At 32.0% G+C, this 26,419-nt stretch overlaps 2 protein-coding genes across 7 annotated transcripts in view; one reads left to right on the top strand and one right to left on the bottom strand.

Annotated features, from left to right (window-relative positions):
* Nucleotides 1-1,689: 1,689 nt before the first annotated feature.
* On the top strand, nucleotides 1,690-17,979 carry osi (electron transfer flavoprotein regulatory factor orsai). 6 transcript variants are annotated; one of them, XM_075355106.1, is made up of 4 exons: nucleotides 1,690-1,912; nucleotides 14,135-14,231; nucleotides 16,699-16,754; nucleotides 17,307-17,979. In XM_075355106.1, exons 2-4 carry the CDS (start codon nucleotides 14,228-14,230, stop codon nucleotides 17,514-17,516), a joined length of 270 nt encoding a protein of 89 aa, XP_075211221.1. In that variant the 5' UTR covers nucleotides 1,690-1,912; nucleotides 14,135-14,227; the 3' UTR covers nucleotides 17,517-17,979. The 6 variants fall into 6 exon arrangements, with proteins under 6 accessions (XP_075211221.1, XP_075211233.1, XP_075211231.1 ...); XM_075355118.1 differs by lacking the exon at nucleotides 14,135-14,231 and adding an exon at nucleotides 10,401-10,532; XM_075355116.1 differs by lacking the exon at nucleotides 14,135-14,231 and adding an exon at nucleotides 12,568-12,656 and having other exon boundaries at nucleotides 1,691-1,912.
* A 1,170-nt stretch (nucleotides 17,980-19,149) lies between these two features.
* Nucleotides 19,150-26,419, bottom strand: part of LOC142318445 (sodium-independent sulfate anion transporter) — a 161,333-nt gene continuing 154,063 nt past the window's right edge. Inside the window, exon 14 of the mRNA XM_075355092.1 lies at nucleotides 19,150-19,269. Within this exon, the coding sequence (XP_075211207.1) occupies nucleotides 19,232-19,269 (38 nt within the window). The 3' untranslated portion in view covers nucleotides 19,150-19,231. The remainder of the gene's footprint in view (nucleotides 19,270-26,419) is intronic.

Here is a 26,419-nt window from a genome sequence, read left to right as displayed (position 1 = left end):
GACGAGGCTTGCAGCGAAGGCAGAAGGTAAGTTTTAAAATTGCCGATTTAAATGTCTTCCGAGGCATTTACATCGGTGGCATCCCAACGAGGCCTGGCTTATTACTATGAGATGTAAAAAGTTAGAGGGCGAAAGATGTCTCCCGTTTAAGCCCATCAGGTCTATGAATGAACGGGGGTTGGGTGGCGATCGGAAGCGTTACAAGGCGGGTGTCTTCCGCTACAGGGTTGGGATACCGAACTGTCTTAAGCAGGGCGGTTGAGGTTATTGCGGGCTTTATGCCCATCAAAATTAAGGTGACCCAACTTAAAAGGACACATGAGGGCATGCCAAAAAGGCTGACCATAGAAGAATGGCAGGAGGACTGGGATGGCGCCTAAGTACAAAAGAAGGTGAATGCAGAATCTGGGGCCACGACTAAGCAAAGACTAAAAGGACGCTCGTCAAGAAGAGGACTGTTGAGGGGGTGGATTTGATTGCTAAAGAAAAGGCCTCTAAGGCCGGGACGAAGATTAAGACCGGTGGACGAGAGGGTGACGAACAGCCCTCTGCGGAACTGTTGTTCGACCGCGATTGCGTGGATGAGCGATAGTGATGAAACACGGGGAATCTGGATCCCCGGGCTTGAAGGCACCTCCCGGGGCTATGAAATGCTTAATTGCGGGTCCGGCCACGGGAGGGGAGTTGGTGAGATAGTAGGTTTAGTTAGTAGGGCGCAGGCACACATACGCACTTGTAACATTATCTTGTGTAACCTATAGCAAGTCTGATACTCTGCCCATAAATGGGATTCCTCTGACTCACCAGAAACAAAAAAAAAAATAAAAATTATCAAGGCCACTGTATGATGCACAAGGTAATGGGTACATTAATCACAGATACATTTCCGTTTGCTTCACGTTAATTCTTCTTTCATTATCGTTATAAATCCTTTTTCTTTAATTCATCTGGATTTTTATTTTTACTCTTACTTAAAATTACTTTTAAAAAAAATAAAGGTTTTGATCTTAATAATGTTTTTATTTAACATGATTTTTAGCACAAGAAACAAAAATTCATTTTTTTGGAAAAGTATATCAGTTTGCAGTAACCCCAACAGTGTGATTAACTCGCTACTCATTTTAATATATGGTAAAAAAGACAAAATTTGTCAGAAGACAAAGTGATAGAATCATTTATGATTCTAATACTTGTAACTTTCGAGGAGAGGGAAATTTATTAGGTTACTGAAAAGTAGTTGGCTAGTTTCAGCCAATTGTTAAGTGAATAAAATTCTATTGAAAATTTTGTTGTTATTAATAAATTATAACATTATTTAATCATAATTTTTTTCCACTTTTTTAGGAACATTAGTGAGTTATAACCTATTCTCTTGATTTCGGATTTCTCACAGAGAAAGAAGTAAACGAGAAAATTATATAATTATAATCAGGTGCTACTTATGAAAGTCTGCTTCAAGAATACACAATTGTTCTAAGTTCCATTACCAGGATTTATGAACAAGTACCTACTTCACTAATTAACGATGATTTTTTTCTTCATCAGTCAATAGATCTATTTCATTTCAAATCCATAAATTTGCCATGTTTAAATTCTTTAAAATTAGTCCGACTGGTAATTTCGATTTTACCTAGCTTATCATTATAATTGTTAACAAAAATTGGACAATTTTTGTTGCTTAGGTTGTCATCCACGAGTTCAATGGCAAGATTACGTGATAACTGATTTCGTAATGTTTATGAATGTTATAAGTCTGCAGTGTCATTTTTGGTGTTGTTGCCCTTGATAATTTAATGAAAGATATTTGTTTACTAGAATGCAGTTTGCTTAACGTATGTTTGGGACCTTGTTTGTGTCTACCACATCGCAAATTTTTATTTCATAAAGCACATTCGTGATTAACTTTAGCGGGGTAAGTATGCTCTTAATATTTATTAGTTTTTTTCTTTATTAGAAATGACTTATAAGCATTTATGTTTCGTTATTATGCAATCATAACCCGAAAGTTTTTGAATAATCAGCCAAATCAAATAATTTGGGTATAATAATTATATTGTTTCTTTTATAGAAAAAAAGTCAATTATTAATTTTATGCTATGTATCTCTTATTTCGATATTTTTATTTTAATAGGTTTTTCAACATGTTTTGTTTGTTAGTATTGCAGTTATAACTGTATTCAACATTTCAATGCATATTCTACGTTTAAGATTATATCTACTTAGTTTTACATTTCAAATTGCATAATAGGTGTACCTTATTTGTTATGATGTTGTGTGATAATTGTTGGCAATTATAATTTTAAAACATTGAGTTTCGCAACAGCAAACTGAACCAAGTTTTTAAATACGTTTTTTAATAATAATTTAAAAAAACATTTTTTGTCATTTGACCTCCATTGATTTGTGCTAATGTCCTCATCTGAGCATCAGCTAATGGATTTTTTTTTAATTAGGCAAACATTTAAAATGTGGTCAAAGATGTATTTTAAATTATTCAAATTATCTTAAATTATATTCAAGTTTGAATTGTGTCTGTTGAGTTAGTATTGTTTCTGTTTTTATTTCATAATGTGGTGTATTGAGATGTATTTGATGATTTTGTTATTTGCTAAATGATTTGTTCTTAATTTTTCTATATATGATTTGAATTTTTCTATATAAAATCTGTTTTATAAAATAACTAGCTCACTTAAATTCATATAGAGGCCACTCAGTACCATTCCTGAGCAAAATAAGTAAAAAATCATGTTTTTATACATAAACACTTAAAGAAAGTAGCTTACTAATTTAAACAATTTTGATACATATAGCCTTCAGAATAATGAACCAAATAAAACAATTTGTGATACACAGAACAAACCAAACAAACACAATTTCCTGGATAGATCAGATGGATGCAGCTTGGCCAAGTGAAGTGTCAAGAGGGGTATATAATCATATCATTTTTACATGATATGATTTTTAATACTACAAAAAAAAATCTCCCTTTAACTGAGTACCATGTGTATTTTAGCTTTAATTTGTCACTAATAACTACACATTATATAATGGCTGTATTATGCAGTTTATTGCATAATGCAGCTCTTGCTTGCTCTGTATCTAGGAAATAAAACATAATTGAATGCTCAACATAGTATCTAACAAGAAATGACAATATAAGTTATTAGAATGCAATATTTATATAACTGCCATTTAACTGGCAATTATACTATAATTATAATTATAACTGGCAATTATTATTAACTATAGCTTTATATGATTACTTAAACTGGTAACATTTTTTCCTAAGTGTCAAAGAACTACAAAAGAAGGAAGCATAATAATTTTGTAGTTGGCAGTATGAAAAACAGTTCTTAAGCTAGTAGCACTTAATGTAATGCAATTAGCTATGCTAGTTTTATTTATAAAGTAATTAAATAGAAAAGGTTCATGCAGAGGTCATGTTATCATTTATTAACATGACCCCTAAATCATTATGTTTTCAATAATTGTTTGTTTCTGTAATCCTTTTCTGTGAAATGTTTTTGTTTATTTAGACCACGTGTATGATGGTTTTTGAAATTACTTTAAATTATTCTGTTTGTTGTAAATATTATCTGTATTTGCTAACCCACCTTTAAAATGAAAAATCATGCAAATGCACCCATTATGAACTTTTTAACATTTCAAAGTATACAATGTAATTCCTGCATTTTGAAAATCAGAATTTGATTTTAGAAAATACAATATTTTACTGACAAAAAAAATTAAATGCATACTATATTTTTCTGTTTATTGATTATAGTTTATTACTTTCTTATATTAACATGAACTCTTCATTAATTATGAAAAGCTTATTAAATGTGATGTTTTGCAACAAAATCTGTAAAATATTCAATTATCATTGTGTTTATTTTGATTTTCTAAAACCTTTCTACTTTGAGAAGAGGTGTCAATAACTTATGTTTTAAATAAATATGTACGAGAATTGTAAATTATGTTTCAGTTTAAAAAATCTTAAGTGGTTTTTGAAACTTTGATTTTCTTATTCAATGGCTGCAGAAAAATTTTCTGATAAACCCTATTTTCGATTATCATACCAAATATATGTAAGTACTAACTATTTAGTACTTACAAAAAAAAGTTAGTTAGTTTAGGACTATTTTTCGAATAACTGTGCCTAACTGTACCTTCAGGTATTCAAAACTTATGCCGCAAGGCCAATAATATCTTCAATAAATATTTTGTTGATTTATGGAATTATATTTTTATTATATATACATTTTATATTACAGATTTAGATAATCTCATTTATTTTATTATTGTATTTGTAGCTACTACATTTGTTTAACATTATTGAGATTAATCAGTATATACATGTACAATATTTATATTTGAAGTATTCATTTACATTCATATTTTTAAATTACATTTTAAATAGCATTAATTTAACCTTTAAGACATCTTTTATTGAACTTACTTTAATAACATTTTTAAAGAGAATGAAAAAATTTTCATTCTCAAATTTTCACTAGACCAACCCACCAGGGTTGGTCTAGTGATTTGCGTCTTCCCAAATCAGCTGATTTGGAAGTCGAGAGTTCCAGCATTCAAGTCCTAGTAAAGTCACTTATTTTTACACTGATTTGAATACTAGATCGTGGATACCGGTGTTCTTTGGTGGTTGGGTTTCAGTTAACCACACATCTCAGGAATGGTCGAACTGAGACTGTACAAGACTACACTTCATTCACACTCATACATATCATCCTCATTCATCCTCTGAAGTATTATATGAAAGGTAATTACCAGAGGCTAAATAAAAAGAAAGAAAATAATAACAACATGAAACTGAACAGTATTTAAAGTATTTTGTGGCCTAAATTTCAAAAATTTGAAAAATACTGTAAGATGTACAGTTTTTGTTGTTACAGGAGTTGGGGGTTTAACTAAAAACTGAAGATGACATATTTTTGCAATGTAATATATATTGAATAAAAATATATTACATCTAAAACATGTTAAATCTAATTAAATACATTTTATTAAGGACCATATGCAATAACAAATATAAAATGTTACCTAAAGATACCATACAATGACAAAAATATTTCACTTTTTCTCTTGTGTGTTCAGTAAAATTTTTCTTTTTAAACACACCAGCAGTAGTAGTCGCCCATTATAGATGGGTCCCAGGATCCCTGGTATTGTGTTTCCATTGTCCTGATGTCCTGGTGAAAACTCTCTCCTTCATCATTTACTGCACCCAAATTTTCAAGAAAAAAATCAAAATGAGAATGCAGAAAATGTATTTTTAAGTACATGCTACATCCTAGTAATTCATGGGCCTTTAAAAGTTAATCTAAGTGTATGAAGTACCAGTTATGTGTAAGTACCAGTGTAAGTTGTGTAAGTTATGTGAAGTACCAGTTATGTGTAATGGGTTTTATAATTTTATTTTTATTTCCCAGAAATCTCTTCATACTACACTTACAGTTCCAAGCTGCTCAATGTTTTGTCATTTAATTTTTCTTTAAAAGGGGGATCACGTAAAAGTTTCCTTATTTGAGTTCCAATACCTTATTTTAGTTTTGCATCACTTAATTGGGAAAGTAGTTCTTTTAAGTACTCGAAACCATTACCTTCTTTGTTCATAGCTTTAACTAAGCTAAACAAGTTTTCATTATTCCAAGCTTAATATGGAGAGGCGGTAGAACCACCTTTTTTTTGGATCAACTAGGGAGGATACTTTATATTTGAAGTACCTACTTCAAAAGAAGTTCTATGAGGCCAATCTTTCTTAATGAAATTTTCTTGTGTTGCTCAACTGTCCCATAGGCATAAAAAAAAACAATACAAGTTATGAAACTTCCTTGAAGTCTTAGCAATATACCTATCACTTTTAAATCTCCAAAGATGTCTCACTAGTACTGCTCATATTTAACTTCATTTAGTATGTTAGCCAAGTTATCATAGTTTTCTTTCATTGTCTCTGAATGAGCTAAAGGAATAGATGACTATTCATTTCTGTTACAAAGCAAGAAGGCTTTTTGGTTGTATTTAGATGAATCTATGAAAATATGCCACTCAGGAGGTATACGTTATATATTAAGTTCTTCAACTTTTATAACTTGAAAATGTTATATATCATTTTTGAAGTGAAACACTTGCATTGTGAAACACTTGCATTTTATCTAGCCAAGAAGTTCAGCTTTATGTTTTGACAAACCCAGGTCATGTACCAATTCATTTAATTTGTACTGAGTTATTAAATGAGGTTCACTAATGGTTGGTGAAAAGGTAGGTCACTTCTCTAGTGGTTTCAGGAAGTTGCAAATTATCAGGAAATGTAACGTCCAAGTTTAAAAGTGCAATTGGCACTTGTAATTCCTGGTTGTGAGGAATGGACCTTAGTGCTGAAGGCAAATTTGAATACTCAATTTTGCCCTTTTAGATAGTAATGCAAAAGTAGCAATCACTTACATGGTTAGAAAATTCTCTCAGCACCATAGGAACAGCAAATTGCATAGAATTTTTCTTGCCATACATCCACTGTACTAGATTTACACAAAACATGAGACGCCCAATGTTTATCTTGATCTCCAATTTGGCACTTAAAATATAAAAAGTAGGCTTTTTTGACTTCCTGAGATTTAAATCTAGCCTGTGACTAAAGTAAATCTTCCACATATATAACAAAACTTATTTTCTGGATTTTTGCTACGTCAATGACTAGAACTTGTCATTTTATATATAGCAAACTACTAAAAAACATTTGACTGTATCCAGGACTTATGGAATGCAGTGGTTAAGCCAGGTGTAAACAATTCTAGGTAATTCCAAACTGGTTAACAAGTACTTGAAAATGGGATATGGTAGGACATTTCTATGAATAGATATTTTAATAAGTAGTAAAAGGAAACAGAAAGAGCGTTTTCATTAATGTTACAAAAATCATGTCAACCAGTGCTATATTAGGCTTGTTATACAGCCACCCAACAGGAAACAAGAGTTTCCAAGTTGGTCTGCAGGCAGCCCCCTACTAGATATAAAGGATGCATTTTAGCTTTCAGTGCAACCTTGACAACTGGAAATTAAGAAAATAAAACTACATGTGAGAGCAGGAAATAATATATGTTATTAAACCTCGAAAAGGTATTTTTCCACCATTTAAGGTGAATCAATCGTTGGTACAGTATTTTATTCATTTTTCCAGCATAGAAAACTATAGAACAATTGGGGTTAAATTAAATGGCGAAATAAAAGTTTAAAGAGGTTACAATATTGATTTATTATAGTTTATTTTTAAACTACCCTCCAGTTATGAAGTCTGGAGTTCAAAAATCTGTCGAACAGTTTTTAACTTAAGAAGCAAAAAATATCAATATAAGGATTTAAAGATCTATCAATATAATAAGGCAGATAATTTCAAATGCATATCAACCATTTTTATTCATTTTAATGCATTTTTGTTGATTTTGAAATTTTAATAATCTCAAAATACTTGTTCCAGATTTCTTAAAGTACCTGGTATACTTGGTGAATATTTAATATACTTTGCTGAATATTTCCAATTCCATCTGATAGCAGATTCTATTTTCTTAGTTTGAATACATGTATTCAGTAAATATTGGATGAAATATTTACAAAAAGCAAGTAAAATAATAAGAAAATCAACTTTGTTATAATTTAATATTATACCCACTTTTTTGAGAACTAAAACATTAGGAGGAATGCACAGAGAGAGAGAGAGAGAGAGTACATTCAGTCTTACCTGTTTTATCCAATAAAACCAGTGTAAGCAAATGTATAATTTTGAAAATGTCTTATTAGTCTAGTAGTGATATGTATTATCTTATCTTATACTGCATTCTTGACCTCTTTTATGAATTGCTAAACACATTCTATAACTTAGTATTTTTGCTCCAGTGTAATTACGTATATTCTTTAATGTTGAAAAATATTAGTTAATTATTAATGAAAGGGCTGGATTTACAAAAAAAAAAAAAAACTCATATGAAAATGTTAAAACTTTGTTATTCCATGTTAACCCAACAACTGTTATTAGTCATGCATGCTTTTTTTTTATCAAAATGCCCCTCCTAATGGTGGTTCAGTGGATGGTCAGTCATAGTTTAGGTCAAAATGAATTTCTCTGTGCTTATATTAATAGACTCACTATAGGCTACTTTTTGAAAAGTTTACTTAGAAAATTTTCCATCTAGGGCATCCACTCTACCAAGCTTGCATTCACCCTTACCATAAGTAAGGTAGTATCTTTAAATTTTCTGTTGTAATTGAATGATGGTGAGCGGGAGTTCCTCATTTCTAGAAAAGTAGCATATGTTATATAAAAAAATTTCATCTTGCATCTGAGCCTTTTTAACTATTATTTGGTACAACCATAACTATTATGTGGTTTCTGTTGTGCCATTGTATGCATAAATATAGAATAACTTAAACTCATGTTAAAATGATAAGTAATTATATGTTTTATTTACTGAGATGCCAAAGGTAATTTACAGTAGACAAATTTTACTTTTCCTAGTAGATCTCATTTTGTAATTCTATGGGGCCAATTTTTTTTCTATATAATTTTAGTAGCTGCAGCTATAACTCTGTTATTTCATGAAACTGCCAGATGAAACATTTTAGATATATTAAAATTAATTTAAATAATAAATTACTTTAAAAACGCTTGCTTGCTTAATTGAAGCCAGAGAGTTAATTTTACGATTTATGTATTATATTCTTATGAAATGGAGCAGGCCTACATTTCCTATAAAAGTAGTTAGTCTAGGAAAACAAACATAGCCGTAGTTCCTCTTTTTCACTTTCCCCGCTGTTTTTAATTATAAAAACTAACACAAAGTAGCTGTGTTGTACACATCCAACTATGGGCTTCTATTCCAGTATATTTCTAAATGACAAAATCCATAATCGAAAGAGGGCTGAATTCTTTAGGGTAAAAAACACTTTTACTGACTTCTTAAAAATGCTTAATTTGATTATAAAAAACACACTGATTAGTTAGATAATTCCATAAGCATGCTTTTCTTTTTTGGAATGTTTGCCAAAAAAATAGCCTAATCAAAAAGAGAGGATTTTCTGTGCATTTTGATGATTCAAATGAGTGAATCCTGCATGGTATAAAAGAGTTAAATTTGATAATGAAAGTAAAAGGCATTTCAATGCTCTCCATTAAAACCCCATCCTTCTTAAGCCACTGATCAGAATTGCTACTTTTCAGAATTCGTAATGTTTGCTGTTCCTCCATTAAAATGTTTGTATTTTCTCATCCAGTTAACTGACATCAGCATCTACATTATGGAGTCTAAAGGTAAAACCACACTTTATACTCTATCATAAATCCATATGATGTTTTATAAGTAACAGGCTGGTTTAGCATTCTGTCATTCTGTTCATTAAGCCGTAAATCATACTGGTTTGTATTTTCAAGATTCTCAATAAAGAATATGAATGTGATTACAGTTATAAAAGGGACACATCTTAATAAAAAAAAACAAAAAAACTTAAAACTAGCCATAATGAAAATTGTGCGACGGCTGTAAAGTCTACAAAACTTGACTTTATAAATTATTGTCAAACGTGACTGTATTTGATTGAAAAAACAATCTTCATCACAGGTAACTTCATCATAATATTGTCATGGTAATTTTTATAATGATGACTGTCAGTGTGCAATCTGTCATCTTTTGTTTTTGTATTGCTGGACATTGTAGTTAATAATAAACAACACTTATTAATTGTGTATAAAAATTTATTTTTTTGAAAGTGCTTTTTATTGATAAAATTGAATGGAATCTGTACATTATAACAATTTTCTCAAAAAGACATTGTTCATTTATAATAATAAATTTTATATTGTTTATAGTTCATTTTCACCTTCTCATTTCAGAGCAGTATTATGCATGACAAAAAAGAAAATACTGAGTTTATTTTTATTTAAAAAATATCGTGTAATATTCCTTTTTTTTGTTGAACGTTTTTATTTTCCTTTTCTTTGAAAAATAAAAATACAGATGCTGTACTAAAATACAATGTATTTTAGCTTATTCTTGAGCAGTATTACAAGGTGGTTTGAAAAGTTATGCTGAAATAAAAACCACCTAATTTTTCGAGATAAACCTTTATTTCTCAATGTTGTCTCGTTTTAAGCTTATAAATTACATTCAGAGCTGCTCCAGTTTGTTAATCCCTTGCAAAAAATAGTATTGTTCAAACTCTGCAAACTAGGCATTTATTCCTGCAATCACAATCTGGGAGGAAGGCAATTTTTTATTGCTTTCCTCTCAGAGATTTTTTCATGTTGGGTAAAAAATAGTTGTGTAAAGAAGCCAAATCTGGAGAATAGGGGGCACGTGGAACAAATTTAAACCCTAACTCTATCAATTTTGCAGCCACAACTGCAGAGGAGTGAGCAGGTGCATTATTATGATGGAAAAGTACTTTTTTATGGGCCAATCTTGGGTATTTTTCTTGCAGTTTAATTTTCAATTGAGCCACTAATTATGCACCATACAACCATACAGGTGCTGGTATATCAAGATAAGTGTAGAATATATTAAATATTAACTAATATTTTATTCACTAATTGATTGATTACATAGCATTTAATATTTGTTACACAGTTCCCTTAGAATAAGCATTCATATTGTTTTGATTTAATCTTAATGTGTAAGAGTTAAACACCGTCTGGGCAATATGTCTCAAGTCTTGCAATACAACAAACAAAAACAAGAAGTAATTCTGTGATCAAACATACTGCCTGTCAAAAAAATCATATGATTTTTAAAATTTTTATAAACACAATATAAATAATAATAATCAAACACATGCACTAAATAATAGTTTAAGCACAAGTACACAATTCTTGAGTAGCAATTTTTCGTATAATAATAAGTTTTTCAACCAGCGATTTCTGAATTTGATTAGAACAAATAATTCTCGCTTGAGATCAATAGTGTCAGTTGAGTACAGTTGAAATTATAGAATAGATGCAGTAACCACCTGAGGAATGAGTAATAACTAAGCTCTGTATACCGCAATTGTTGATTGAATAAGTGCATGAAATAGCAGACCTCAGATAAATGTAGTAGTTGAATGGTGCATTGCAGATTGAGTTTTGAATAGACTTATGTCTATATATATTTATATTAAATTAAGTTTATGATTGAGCTTGAGTATGTACATGGTGTAAGTAACCTCGAATGTAAACATAACCTTCAATTTTAACACTTTTTTTAATTTTTATTTCAATTTTTATTTCTTCTTTTTGCCCATTTCATTAATAGTTTAGCAAACAACCTTTTCTGTAATGATTGACTTTTAATAAAATTAACCATTAAATTTATTTGTGATTTTCCAGCATATTTTTTGTGCCAAGAGCATGTCTGTGTAGGAAGCAGTACTGTGTTTAAAATAAGGTTCTTATGTTTTATAAAGCAACTTGTCTTATTTGATAGATCTGTCCTTATCAATATATCTTCTACCACATCTGCTGGTTCATCAAATTGAATAGTAAAAAATTCACTTGAACTCACTTGCTGAATTATGTGATAAGCTGCTTTGTCATCAATTTCCTAGATACCGTGTCATTAGAAAGTGGAATTTTTCTCAATTTTTTTGCTTCTTCCACGCCTATTAAAACACTGATCATATCAATTGCAGCAGGCAATATGAAGTTTTCTGAGATTGTACAGGGTTTGGACGTCTTAACTACTCTTCTTAATGGTACTTTTATAAGATACTTTTATCAGTATGGCTTGATTTACAAATAGAAACTTGTTGATTTCTCAAAGAATGTAATTTTCTTTTGAAAAATTCCAAGGGTTTGATTTTATGATCTGAATGTTTAGTTTCCAAATGTCAAATTAATTTTGATTGGAGAGGACTTGGAAGCAAACAATGCATGTTGGCTTTCCAAACAATGGCTTTCCATTCAGTGAGGTTAAAATCATAATTTAAATAACTGTCATTGTACAGACTTTATCAATCGATTCACTGTATGTAAATGGTTCACTTTATTTTTTACAAATTTCTCCATTTATGGATGCAAATTTATCCATTTTGCATTAGAATCTATTTTGAAAAAACTATTACACCATCTGACCGCACACTAAAACCTCAGTTATTATTTTCAATGAAACTGTGCTTTTAAAAACTTAAATACTCATCAGTTGCATGTTTGTACACTTCCTACGTGCATGTTCATAGCCATTGCTATCAAAGCCACGAAATATATTTAACTAAGTCTAAGTTGGGTTTTGAAATATTCATTATACATTTTTTTTTACTTTTTGGGGGTCGTGGAGCTAAAAAGGTTGAGAATCACTGATCTAACCTTTTTACATTAAAACAAAAGCATTTATACATTTTTGAATAATGGATCATATAGTGATTTCCATTTATGATGTAGAATCTTTTACGTAACGAATTATGAACTAATTAGATGCCTGTATGTAGAAGATGTAAATGTTCACTTTCAATTATCAGTTTCATTAAGTGTGCATAGGATGTAAAATGATTGATTGTTTTTTTGTTACATGATAACTTGGAATTCTGAAGTGATCACCTACATAAAGCATGCCATTTGAGTCCATAAATGGATTGAGAGAGAGAATAATTTACTTGTTTATAAATTGGATGATCATTTTGTATGTCATTGATTTCTTAACTAAAATATTTCAATTGTGAAATTCCCGTTATAACATTAACTGTAAAATTTAATTCTTTAATAGTGAATGTGCCAAATTATTCTCTTAGAGGAGCTTGTTTTAATTTAAGGCTAATATAAGGCTAATATAAGTAAAGGTTCAAATTAATCTAAATAGAGACAAAAAATCTTTAGTAACATCTTTCATTAACATAGTAGAAAATGTGAATTAAACTTCCTTACCCTCTTCAACATCACATTCATACAATAATTAGAGACAGTCATTGTTTGCCCAATAAATTGAATGTAGTGATAACCAAAGAGGACCATGCCACTATAAATCGAATTTCTGAAGAAAGCGACACAGAGATAAATATTTTTCACCTTGATGAATCACCATGTTGTACAATCAAGGAATCTGAATATAAATGAATTTCATCGATAGTACCCAGCGATATAAGCACTTGATGGTAGCAAAAAGGTACATAATTGGGTAGCAAAAAGGTTGCCGTGGTTAAGGAAACCTATTTGAGTGGTGAAGCCCAAGACTTAGAACAGAGTAGGTTGGTTGAAATACTTCCATTACAATAAATGACATTTGACATATATACAACTTGCATAATCTTACAGGGCTGCATTTGCCAATACATGAATTTGAAAAAGACTATAGAATGATTTTTTTAATTGATCTAGCAATTGTAGTATTGCTATATGACCTCTATTGGGATAATAAATAATTAGGCAATATGTTATCCCATCATTCACTACAGAATTGTTCAGCTCACTGGTTTCATTTACATTTTCTACAAACATATCAATCTCATTAACTTAAGCATTAATTTTTGCACAACGTGTTTCAGTAACCAAAGTTTCTTTAATTTTAACATCTTTTCCTTTTTTTACAGAATTTAAATTATTACCATTAAAATCTGGAGCTGTATAATTTTCACAGAATCCTTCTATATCATTGGTTTTACATAAAAGTTTTTTTAGTTAAGTTCTTCGACTTCCTTAAATTTTTTAATAAGTAATGATGTTTTTCAATGAGTAATGATGAACAGCGAGGTCATGATTTCACGTAAAGAATGCTGAATTTGGCCTTTTTAACTAATTTTAAATGGGCAGGTTTCCAGCAAGAATGTAGCCTAATCTTATTACTTGAATGATTGGAAATTGAGTATTTAGAATCAATTTTCCTGATTTTATGAGACTGAGATAAAATTGCACCAAGTATTATATCAATTTCAGAAGGACTATAGAAATTCAGATTAGCTAGAGAGTTGTATTGAAGGATTCAGTTTGTAAGTTGTCAGTTATGGTTTGTAATAAATCACATTGTATTTTGAAATTGCAGTTTTGACATTGTAATTTTCATAGCTAGTTTAATTTAATATTAACAATATTTTTTTCAAATGACAAGATGAATTATTGATATCTGATGTCGAAAGATTGTTTTTTTTTTTTTTTTATGAATTTAAGTTCCAACCTATGTACAAAAATTTGCTTGACTACCAGACTCTAAGAGTATTCTGCGGACTTGCTTACCATATGTTTATCTTTCAATTTCAATAAATGTGTAAGTGTTAATAATTTAATAGTTTACCTTTAATAGTGGTGTAAATAAATGAGTATGATGATAAACAATTCATTTTATAATTGCATTTAGTTGTAACAAAGATGCAATTATGTAGAATTTACTCTTATCATTATCTGGCCCGGAGGACCAATGTTTACAAGCGAATCTTGCCTCAATCTATTTGACAAACTAATTAACGCACCATAGAGGTGCCGGTATATCAAGATAAATGTTGAAAACATTCAGTATTAACTATTTTATTCACTGATTAAATGATTACTTAGCATTTAATATTTGTTTCAAATTCCTTAGAATAAGCATTCATATTATGTTTTGATCTAATCTCAAAGTCTTTAGTTAAAAATCGTCTGAGTAATATGTTTTTCAAGTCTTTTCAATAAATAAGAAGAAGTAATACAACAAATTTAAAAACAGGAAGAAATAAACATGATTCCATGATTGAACACCGCTTGTGTAATACCTCACACAATTTTGCTTTTGGTCAACTGTGAGCAATCGCAGCACACCTCTTGCAGATAGCTTTTTCATATTCAGTGTTAATGCAAAATATTTTACATCCGTTCAGTCGAGATGTGCATAGCACTAGCAATTTAACAGACCTTCATCCAACACCTTATCGTGAATTTTATCAATAATTTCTGGAGTAATGATCTCATCAAAACGTCCAGAACATTCAGTGTCACTTGTGTTCATATGACTTCTTTGAAAATTCTGCACTTATAACTATTTTAATGAAAACTGCAGAAACACCATAATATTCAGAAACTTTTGCACTTATAAACTGTTCTAATCAAAAGTGCAGAAACACCATAAAGTTAAGTTTTTCTTTAGTCTTTTAAGTGATTTGCCGATCACAAAGTAATGTACAGGTGAAACCCTCATCAATTTCTTTTAGAAATCTCTAACTTTCTTGATTCAAAGAGATGCTAAACACAAAGAAATTAACTGATCAGATCAATATTTGGTGTACTTTCTTCCAAAAGAAATTAAATTTTATATGGTTTTATAGTACATAAAAAGTACTTACTGCTGTAAAAATTTCAGATTTTTCCATCTGTCAAACATGTGGTTTTTGGGTCCCAAAAATGAGGCATTTTCAAAATCTTAATATTTTGCGTCCATTTTTTTAATGGACACTGTAACAATCCAATTTTTTTTATTATAAGTACTATTAGTACCCAAGAGTTAAAAGGTTAAAAAACAATCCTGTTATCCTAATTCCTTTGTAAAACATAACTTACCCTATTTGTAAACATAACTTCAGTAAAGTGTACAAGATTTGGTTATGTAACAAAATGAATTTTGAATGCACTAAGATGAAGTTCCATCTTTATTTTTTCCAAGCCCTTTTTGACCTTTGTATGATGTAAAATAAGAATGCTACAGCTCATGGAAAAAGTGACGAAAATGGCTGTTTTTACCTGTTGGCAAGTTAGAAAATAGTCTGTTACTCGTGAAAATTAAAAAAAAAAAAATAATATTTTTTGGCCACTGAAAGGTGGGTAGTTATATAGTTATATACCAAATATCATCAAAATCAAAAATAGCGATACACTGATCATTTGTTGAGTTAAAATGGAATAAACCTGTTCTGATGTGTTTTACTACTCCTTCCCACCACATACCTAACTGTTTTCATTGTCCTTTATACCTTTTTGGTTTTAAGTTTTGTGGGTCTTCAGTTCATGGTGAAGAATCCACAGTATCTTGAAGGTAACAACCAGTTTTCTAGTACATCCTTGTTACCTGATCAGTGGGAAGAATCCACAGTGTCTTGAAGGTAACAACCAGTTTTCTAGTACATCCTTGTTACCTGATCAGTGGGAGCAAATTGAGAACTTTTTCTGTTTTCTGTCTAATAGCTACACAGTAATGGCTTAAGTAAAATATTTAAGTAGGGGTAAAGAAAAAAATGTTTTTTTGTTTATTATAAACAATCTTTTTTTTATTTTTATTATATATGTCTTTTAAAGAGAAAAAAATGTATATATATGATTTAATCAGATATATATAAATAATAAAAAAAGATGATTTATAATAAATAAAAAAAATTAAAATTTTAACAACTTGACTTAGGAGAAATAACACCATTTTTAAATTTTTAAGTTTCATACATCTTAAAAAGTAGTGTACACCATGAAAGTGCTATTGTGAAAATATTTATTATTGATAATACATACTGCTAATTACAAATTCATATGTTTGTTGCCAAAATAACCAACAACTTAAATTTGTACAGTGTGAATTTATTGCTAACCTCATTTTTGAACAAGTAACAAACATTGTATGCTTATGGTGTCATAAATAAGTGGGATAAGGTTGCTAAAAATTAAAAAAAAACTCATTTTTATTAATGTTTAATTTTTAGATTCTCATTGTAACTGGATATTAAATTATATATATATATATATATATGTATAAATTTTTTTTTTTTTAATTATTTTAGTTCTGTTGATTATCAAGATGTCCCAAAAATCGCAAGTAATTCAGTTGTATAAAAAGGTAAGAACTAATTCTTTTTTTAATTTTAGATCATATTTTTAATACTAATATATAGCTCTAGTCCCAGACCAGAAACAGTTTTTACAAATGTTTTTTCTGGTCTGGCTACTACAACCAGAAAAGAAAAGCCTCTGTCAAAGTACAATAATGGAGGTGTTATTCTTATTATCTTGTGATTATTTCAAGTAATGAATAAATTCTTATGTAAAGGAGGCAAAGTTAAAACATGAAAATTTAGTATACAATAAAATGTTTACCTTAACAGAAGTTAATAATTAAAGGCTCTTAATTTTAACAACAATAATAATGATATGCATTTCACAAACAACCCTATTAAAGTTGGTAATTGGAAGAAGTGGTATATGTTGTTATGACCTGAGTATTGTAACAGTTGAATGTATCATACCAAAATGTTCCAAAAACAATTCTGAAAAGATCTTCCTGTGTGTGTTTTTTTTTTTCACCTCTCCTTTGTATTTGCAGCACTAATTTGGAATTGATGTGAGCCATATCTCCTTCGGTTTAAAATTTTTTAAATTCTTTTTTTTTCAGTTACTCCATCTTGGAAGAGATTATCCACAAGGGTTTGATTTTTTCCGAACAAGACTAAAGAGAGCATTTATGAAAAACCGTGAAGTGACTGATCCTGAGAAAATAAAAACACTGATTGGCCATGGTGAATTTGTTATTAAAGAATTGGAAGCGTTGTATATGTTGCGAAAATACAGAACATTGAAGAAAAGATATTCAAATGAGAGTTAAATCCCTTTTATATACAAGTTTTGTTCTATAGGATATTGTTTACTGTTATAATTTTATAATGTAGACACAGATGTCTTAATGTTACCTTAGAGAGCAGTAGTGGTGAAGAAAATATGCATTTTAAATATAAATTGTTCCTTATTACATGAGAAAAATTTAAGTTTTGGCATCGATTGTATCTTTGTCTTCAGAGTGTAAATTATGTAAAAATCTACTAACTAATCATAATCATCTTAACTGTGATGTACTTTGTATATGGTTTTTTTAAAAGAATGGATATATTTTAAAAATACCAGATAGTTATAAAAAATTTATTTACTAGTTGACATATGACGTTAGTGATATAATGTGTGTATATTTTCTGGTTATTTAAATGTGCATGTGAGCTGTTTGTACATAATAAATAATATTTTTTTATTAATATGAAAAATACATTTTTACCAAAAATCTTAAGTTATTGTGTATTTTTTGGCTCATCAATGCAATCCCAACTGATATCAAAAGCAAACATCATACAATTGTTGTCACCTGGATTGTCACCCTCAAAAACCAAAATTGAATTGAGAAAGTTCTTAATTTAACCAGTATGACTGGTCTTTTGTATTATGCAGACTTATTCAGTAATAGACCTTTTAGCTGTGATTTATTTTTTTAGAAATTTTTTTTTAAATGGAAAAATTTATAGATTTAAAATTATTTACTTTTTTCACCCTTGCATAGTAATGGATTATTAAGTAGAATATTATTGTATTATTGGAAGTGCCTGATGTAAGAATCTGATATTCCAAGAATTTGCTTGCAGGTTATATTATTAATAAATTCAAACCATTATTCTTCTCTGCAATGTTTTATAAAGGTAGTAATAATAATTTTCCTACATGCACATATCTCTTTTAAACTTTTTTTTTATTAGTTTTTCTCTAAAGTAAATCTTTGTAGTGATATAGAAAACTCATTTTTCTTTAGGAGGGTTATAATAAATATATTTGAAATCCTATGAACAGTAAGTAGTTGAGTGGTAAAATGAGGCACACATTGTCATACAAAAAAATTCAAAAAGGATTTGCACATTATTATTATATAATAAACAAAAAAACATGGAAGTATAAGGGAGGTATGCTGTTAATAGATTTATCTATTAGATTTATCTACAAATGAAACAGACACTACAGTACGAAGTATGAATTACTTCAAATTTCTGTTTGTCAAAAAATTGTTTTACAAAGGAAGCAGCAGCAGCAGAAATGATTCAAAATGTGGTCTAGTATTAAGTTTTTTTTTTGGGTATCACTAAAAGCCATCAACAAAATCAAGCAACTGGGCATGTTGGCCAGGATAAAATCAGAGTAAACTGTCGTCTTGGCTGCCTGCTGCCTTCTTGACTGCTCTGTCCTACCAGCTCAGAATTGTTTTTTATTCATTCCTAAATATTTACATAGGGCATTTAATTTTAAAAAACCCCAATATTTTATATAACTTTTTTTTTATTGACACAAAGAATAGTTTAACATAGTTGATTAATTTTTACTTTACTGAATATAACATTTAATAATATTTAAAAAGAAACTTTGTAGTATAAGAAAATTGTTGTAATACATTTGCTTAACTAGCTAGATCATGGTTTATTTTTCAGAACAGTATTTTTCAAAGCATTTACCAATGTGTAGTCCAGGATTAGTCCAATGTGTAGTTTTCTTTCTCCTCCAGGTCTTCTGTCACTGCAAACTGGCCAGTCTTTTGTTAAAAGACTGCGCTGAGAAATGTAATATACAATTAGTTAAAAGGCTGTCCAATAGGTTAAAGCACTAATCACAGAACATAAAAGAAAAGCACTGTTTCTATAGCAATATGTTTTAAGTAGCCAGGGGATTTTAACTTGGCCATCCGAGCTGTGAGGAACAGAACTGTGCAAGCAATTCTGACTTGACAGGTAAAATGGCTTCAGCCAGTACTACTGCCCACCCAACTCTTAGTGGACTAATTTTAAATATGTCATCCAACTGCAAAGGGTCTTCTAACATATTTTCAGAGCAAGGTGTCTATAAAAAATTAGCACAAACTATTTGCTTGCAGTCAAGTTAGTGAAAACCGTCTGTCTAGACCAATGGTCTTCAATCTTCATGAAATAAAGGACCCTATGTCTAAACTTTACAGGGATTGTGGGCCGCACAGCAAATGATATATGTATAACACTATATGGTCAATATTTCCATCACACTATATGAGAGTAAATGTTTTTTTTTGTATAAGTGTGCCACACTGAAATTGTTTGCATGCTTTGTTTTACTCACAGGTGTATGTAGTGCCAAGAAGTGAAGCTACAAAGAAAGCATGGTTTCTAATTACTGGGAATTTGTCTTCAACAAACTGCAAATAAAAACAGTCAAATAAAATCCAACATTCTAGTTGTAAACTTACTTGCAAATCTGTATTACATGGCAATTTGATTAGTTCCATTTGCTTACATACTGGTGGGAACTCTCTCAACTAAACACTAAATTGTGTAGAAAAAAATCAGGAACAAATGTTCATTTGATTTGAAATCTTGGAACCTATTACTAAAGACAGACTTCAAAGGAATAATGACATCGACATCTCTTTGTTGGTAATTTCACAGAGAGCCATTGTGGGGAAGCGTGAAAAGTTATTTTTGTTAGCTTTATTTCAAGTGGTCAAATAGGTTATGGACTAAATTGTTTCTGCCTTGAAGACCAAAGTTCAAATGAATGGTGCATTGAAATGATGTCAGTGAAAAAAAAAACAAAATTTGCTATCCATTCGGGATTATTGAACTGATGAAACATTTTGCCTGTATTGTTCATTAACTGAGAAATTTCATTTTTAAGATTGAACACTCTCTTAAGAAAATTACTCTATTAAAATTTCGAACTTCTGTGTAGTAGAGTACGTCACCATACCCTGCATCCATATCACTGAGAAAAGATTGAAATAGTTTGTAGTTCAGTCCTTGGGATCAAATGAAATTCATGCATGATTTTCATATTGTATTTCATTACCTCCTTAAAAGAGCATTTTTTGCACACAATTGTTCTTGATGCAGAATACAGTGATACTGCATTAACTACATGTTTCCGCAAGAATTTGCATCATTTCAAATTAGAGCAGTGATGCCTTCTTTCTTGCCAGCCATTGATGGGGCCCCGTCAGTAGTAACTCCTGAGAGATTGCTCAGCTTTAGATTGAATCTAAAGTTGAGAATGAAGCTTTGAATATGTCACTTCCTTTTGTGGTGCCTTTCATGGAAAGTTGAGCAGAATTTCTTCAATAGTATTTAAGTCTTTGTCAGTACCTCTGAAAAAAATTAACAACTGAGCCATGTTTGCAACATCTGTATTCTCATCAAGAGATATAGAATAAAACTGAAACTTAGAAACTGTTTCTTTCAAAGTATTTTCAATGTCTTCAGCCAGTTCCTCAAGCCTTCTCAAAACAGTAACTTCGGGTAAGTTAATTTTCAAAAATAAATGTTTCTGTGCCAAACATAGAATTTCAGCTGCTGACTCCATATAAACTTTACAAACTCACCATCAGAGAAGGGTTTAAACTTAAGAGGCATTTTTTCAGATATTAAGTAACACTACCCATAACACACTCGAGACTTTTAAATGAAAATTGTTGAAACTGCACTCTCTTCTTTAAATCTGTCACTTTATATAAAACAAGATTAAACCTAATATTGCAAGCAAGCTTAGTTTTATATTAAACTCAATCATCACAGTTAGACTGCATATCAAACATACAGGTTTTTCTTTTACCTCAACAATGAAACAAAGACAACACTTATTAAACAACCATTTTTCATAAGAAATCTTCAGTTTCTTGGTGAAGCTTGTGACCATTGTTAAAATTATAAATCACAAAACAACATTATGCATACAAAAATAACATAACACTGAAATAGTCATTAGTTGGCACTTTCTTAAATTCTATATAATGAGACTAACTGAAGCTATCTGGAATTAATAGAACCAGCTAGATCAATTGAACTAAGGAGAAGAATTATTTTTAACTATAAAAAATGAGATAATATATATTCATAAGACATTTTTTTATGAGAAATAATTTGAAAAAAGTCTGTGAAAAATCAACTTTTAATGTTAATACAATATTACATTATTAAAAGAAATACTTCAAACTAATCTTACTTATTGCAGGGAGCAATACAGCCATCGCCCGCTTGCACAAATTGCAGTGTCGGGCTCATACCGACTAAAAACATTATGCCTCACCAACACGCGAAGACCAGACCCAGTAAAAAGCCTAACTCAGTCTTCAGTGGTACTTCCAGGATTGCTAACCAGAAGGAAACAGCGGGATGGCGGAGACCCATATGTATCAACACAAATCACTCATTCAACCAGCTGTGAATGAACGTCCTTCCCCACAGCAGCCTGCAGTGTGCAGGGGGTAGCCTGTCCCTCCATCCACACATCTCCCCCCCCCCCCCCCAACGACGATCCTCATTATCTTGACGCGAAGAGTGTTATCTTACCTGACAGAAGTATACAAAAGGCACTTTGATATGTGAACATGCGCTTCAGGATGTACCTGAAACTAATGTTCCTGTCCGGTCAGGAACTGTGCGAGTGTATAAGTTATCTTGCGTAATCCCTGTTCCAGACATGGTTTAATTTCAGAATCTGTTTGAAGGTCCACCTGCTCTTCATAGACTCTTCCCAACTACTTTGCCATCGGTTCAGTAGGGTTTCATATGTTTCTGACCACAGTAGCGTTAAGCATGTGACTATTTAAGCCACATCAGATAACACTGTTCTGTACCCAGAGCATACTCTTAGTGATATCTTCCTTTATAATGCTATGGATCATATGAGCTCGAAGTTAGGAAGAAGAATAATTTTTAACTAAAGAAAATGAGATCCTACTTCTCCCATGGAATTCTGGATACTTAGCATTAGTCTCTGGTGATAACCACCATTCTATCCATATGCTTGCAAACCTCGATCATCTTGTTGGCAAACTCACCAAAGACAGGATGGTGTTACAGGGAGTGCTAGCAACTGTTAATTACGAATTCCCCCACATCCACCTAGATTAACACTTCATTTCCTCCACTATCCACAACAGTATACCTGTCCTGGAAGTCTTAACTGCTGCATCCCGCAGTGAATCTGTAAATCACCACTGACTGCTGCTTTATTTTGTTCGCTGACAACCACAATATTGACTTCCATTCTAGCTGCATCCTCCCAGCAAGTGTCTGTAGAGGATTAACTTTTGTTCTAATTAATTTGTAAGACCCTTATTGTCTGGTACCACACAGCCTGCTGCTTGCCCTACATCTTTTCTTCCCACAGAGCGTACATGCTGCAGTGTCCATACATTGGTGAATTTTATAACCTGGCTTACTAGGCAGTTGAACACAGAACCTTCAGTCCAGACCCTTACACTTAGGTGCCACCACTTGTCCAACCTCCCAATATCTGTCTTCTTCTGTCTCCTGTAGAAGTACATGACAATGGACCCACCCAATGCAAATCATTCTATCAGTTATCAATTTTACCCTCTCTGACATCAAGACTATAGCATTTTTCGTATCTCCGAACGCCAATCTGACACAAGTTAGCTTCAGTGTCTCCTGGGCTTCAACTGCCTTTGAAACACTATTATTGTTGGTCATCTGCACTGCTATGTATATATCCTTGATATGCACTGTAGTTTCCTCTTGTTTGCCTTACTTTCAAGATTCACTAATAAAAACCTGCCACCTTATCTTTTAATATTGTCTTCAGCAGTTTTCGCCTCCCCTTTAATTCTGATTTGTCTTCCTCCAACTTCACTTACTTGTTATGTGGGGATCTTCTCGATTACTTTCAGTAAGTTGGCTTTACACGCAGATTTTACAACTGTTTTACTTTCTATTAATGACTGCGGCAATGACCTTCTTGTCTTTCTTTCTCCTGAACCTCCAAATACAAATCAATGGGCATGCCCTGCCTTCTTCCTAGGGCATCTAAGTATGTGCCCAGCTTGCTCTTTGCTACACTGAAGCAAATCCTGCCTGCATTCAATCCAAAAATCTTCCCAATCCAGTCCATGTCTTTTGACTTTTGCATCCCCCTGCAACGAGTCAGTTTTACCATAATATAGCAGTTCTGTTAGGGACATCCAAGAGAATACTCATTCCTGACCCTCCTTTCCGTGTGACAGCCCACATCAGGAGGGTATTCCACAATTCGAAACCATGGTGTTTTACCTCCACATGTCATTGACTGATACACTCAATTTGGCCTCCACCAGCTTGATGTCTTACTTTGTATTTTTATCAGTGTAATGATGCAGACATCCAGCAATGACCTCAAGCTTAGAGACCAATGCCTTCAATTCATCATTTGATTCATCCACATCTGAGGGGGAGTAATGCAATCTCTTAGACCTCCTTTCAGTTGTTTTTTAATACTTCCTCAGCGGCCACTGAAGATAAATCCTCAAGGGGCATGCAATTCCCATTAAGCCATGATTCTTTTTCAATGTTTCAGGATTCTCTATTGGCTTCATGACTACCATGGAACTTCCATCAATTTGTGGTTCCGTAGACATGCTAGCATACCTTTGCAGAGATCTAGCTAGGCTCTTCTTAGGTTTAAATGAATTATTGTGATCATTTTTAAGAATGCCACCCAAATGTGGGGAAAACCCCCTAATGAAACTAGAGGACTAAATTTGGATATTATGGCAGAAGTGGCTTGAATTAATACTAGGTGGAAAGGAATTCCTGCCCAGGCTCACCTCAAACCAGCTGCTGCATGAGAAACAAGATTCCCTCTTAAACTAACTTAATAACTTTGAGATTAGCTTCTGTCCATAAATGGAGGACAGAAAATGTCTGTAGGTTGAAACTGGAACTGTAAATAGTGGTTGGAACCTGTGTAGTGTTCAAGCAATAATAGCATTTAAAGAATATAGATAACCAAGGAGCATAGTAATTCATATAATCACCATGGAATCCAACACTTAACTCCTGTATTGCAGGGAGCATGGTCTCATTTTATGTATCGTACAATCTATGATTTAGGAATGTACAACCAATTCTTAATAGACATAAGTAAATAAAATAATTAAAACATTTGTTTTGTGTGGGGCCACATAAAAACAGTGTTGGGATCTTATTTCTGGGATGGAAATGCAAGATGATCTGAGATGTTATGAGTTGATGTTTTTGAGCTATTAAGCAACCTTGTGTTAACATTAGCCATCCTTATGTTAGGCATAAGATGGGACCAAATAACTGAATGGTCACAATGTTCATGTGATTTTTTTGTTATGGGCAGTCTTAGAAAACATGCTATCTTCTTCAAATCCAAATAACTTGAACCATTTCAATTGTAAACTGAAACTGATTTTATAAATGGCAACAAAATTTATTGAAAAAAGGTGTAATTCATTGGTTAAATGCTGCCACAAATGAACAAGGCCAGAAAGATGAAACTTTGATATTTTATTTGCATGTAATAATTAAAACCCTTTTTTAAATAACCGTTTTCTTATTAATTATTCAGGAAATGAACTTTTAATGTGATACATAGCTGGGATTCTGCCAAATTTGAGAGGACCAGGTCAACAATGGAGGATACTACTGACAGAAGTGGGTCATGCCATGCTCTTGCATCATGCTGAAGTCTGGGCAGATTTTGTATACAGAAGATATAAGGGAGCATTTTTGTCCTTTCATAGGAAATGCTGTCTACAGGACTATATCCTGAGAGGCAGTCGAAGTGATAGCTGGGTTGCTTCTGATTGACCTAGAGATAACTAAACTGAGAAGGTTATGCCAATGCAGACCACTGATTGCTGCTGAAAAGAAACTTGTCAGTTTGGATATTATGGAGGAGTTGATTGGATATGGCAGGAGAGGTGGATCCACAGTGCCAAAGGCAGGTGGACATATAGATTGGTTGGGGACGTTGGTGGATGGGTTTGGAGAACCCATAGCTCGATGGATTTCAATGTAATCAGCTTCTGTCAGGCCATGGGAGCTTTAAAGCCTATTTGTTTAGATTTGGGCTTGATTATACAGATAGTTGCCCTGTTTGTGGAACTGAAGAGATGGCTTATGTCTTTTTCTGATGTCCTCATAATGAACTAGAGCGTGGAAATCTTGGACACGTTGGGCAGGAGGGATATGTTCTTACCTTAAGACTTTGATCAGATTATGTTAGCGAAAGAAGAGAACTGGAACACAGTGAACGAGCGACATTTGCCAAAGTAATTGTAGACAAACTGCATGTCACTGAAGAAGGCCAAAGGGTTGCTGTGTGCTGGACAGGGCTGCGGTCGAGTTTCTAGGGGACCCCTCAACCTTGTGGGGGGTCGACTGGATGCAATGAAGCTGGCACAGGCCCATAGGTTAGTTCCCCTCTTCTGAAGCTTAGACTGTAGATGTCCTGGTAAGTACCTGAGAGTATACATGATGTTGCCTGTGTGTGTGTACCACAATTTGTTTCACTGTTGTGTGCGTTTGATGTTTGCCTGTTAGGGCCAACTCTGTGTGGGTGTAATTTTGTAATTTTTTGGTGTGTCTTAGTGTTGCTTGTGTTTTATTATCTTTGTGTTGAGTGTGCGATTGTATTGGTGTTCCTTTGATTGCAATGTCCAATTGTGTGAGCGGGCGTTTCCCCCTGTCAGAAGTAATGATGCATAAGTGGTTTCCAGGAAGAGTGGATAAGCCAGGGGTGGAGGTTTAGTCAGTTGTGTGCAGGAACACGTACGTACCCACCTAATAATATTTTGTGAAACCTGTTAGCAAGCCTGACACTGCCTTGGTGCCCCTAAATGGGGTTCCTCTACTTCTGGTGGATTGATGGGTTCTTCTATCAACTAGGCAAATATGTTTTGTACACTTTAACTCTGCTCTCAAATGTATA

This window comes from Lycorma delicatula, chromosome 1 (genome assembly GCF_047948215.1).
Source record: "Lycorma delicatula isolate Av1 chromosome 1, ASM4794821v1, whole genome shotgun sequence".
In the NCBI taxonomy this organism is placed as follows: Eukaryota; Metazoa; Arthropoda; class Insecta; order Hemiptera; family Fulgoridae; genus Lycorma; species Lycorma delicatula.
This window is presented reverse-complemented; position numbering and strand designations above follow the sequence as displayed.

Coding starts and splice junctions, on each gene's coding strand:
- osi (XM_075355106.1), top strand. Junction 16,755..17,306: donor TAATTCAGTTGTATAAAAAG/GTAAGAACTAAT, acceptor TTTTTTTTTCAG/TTACTCCATCTTGGAAGAGA.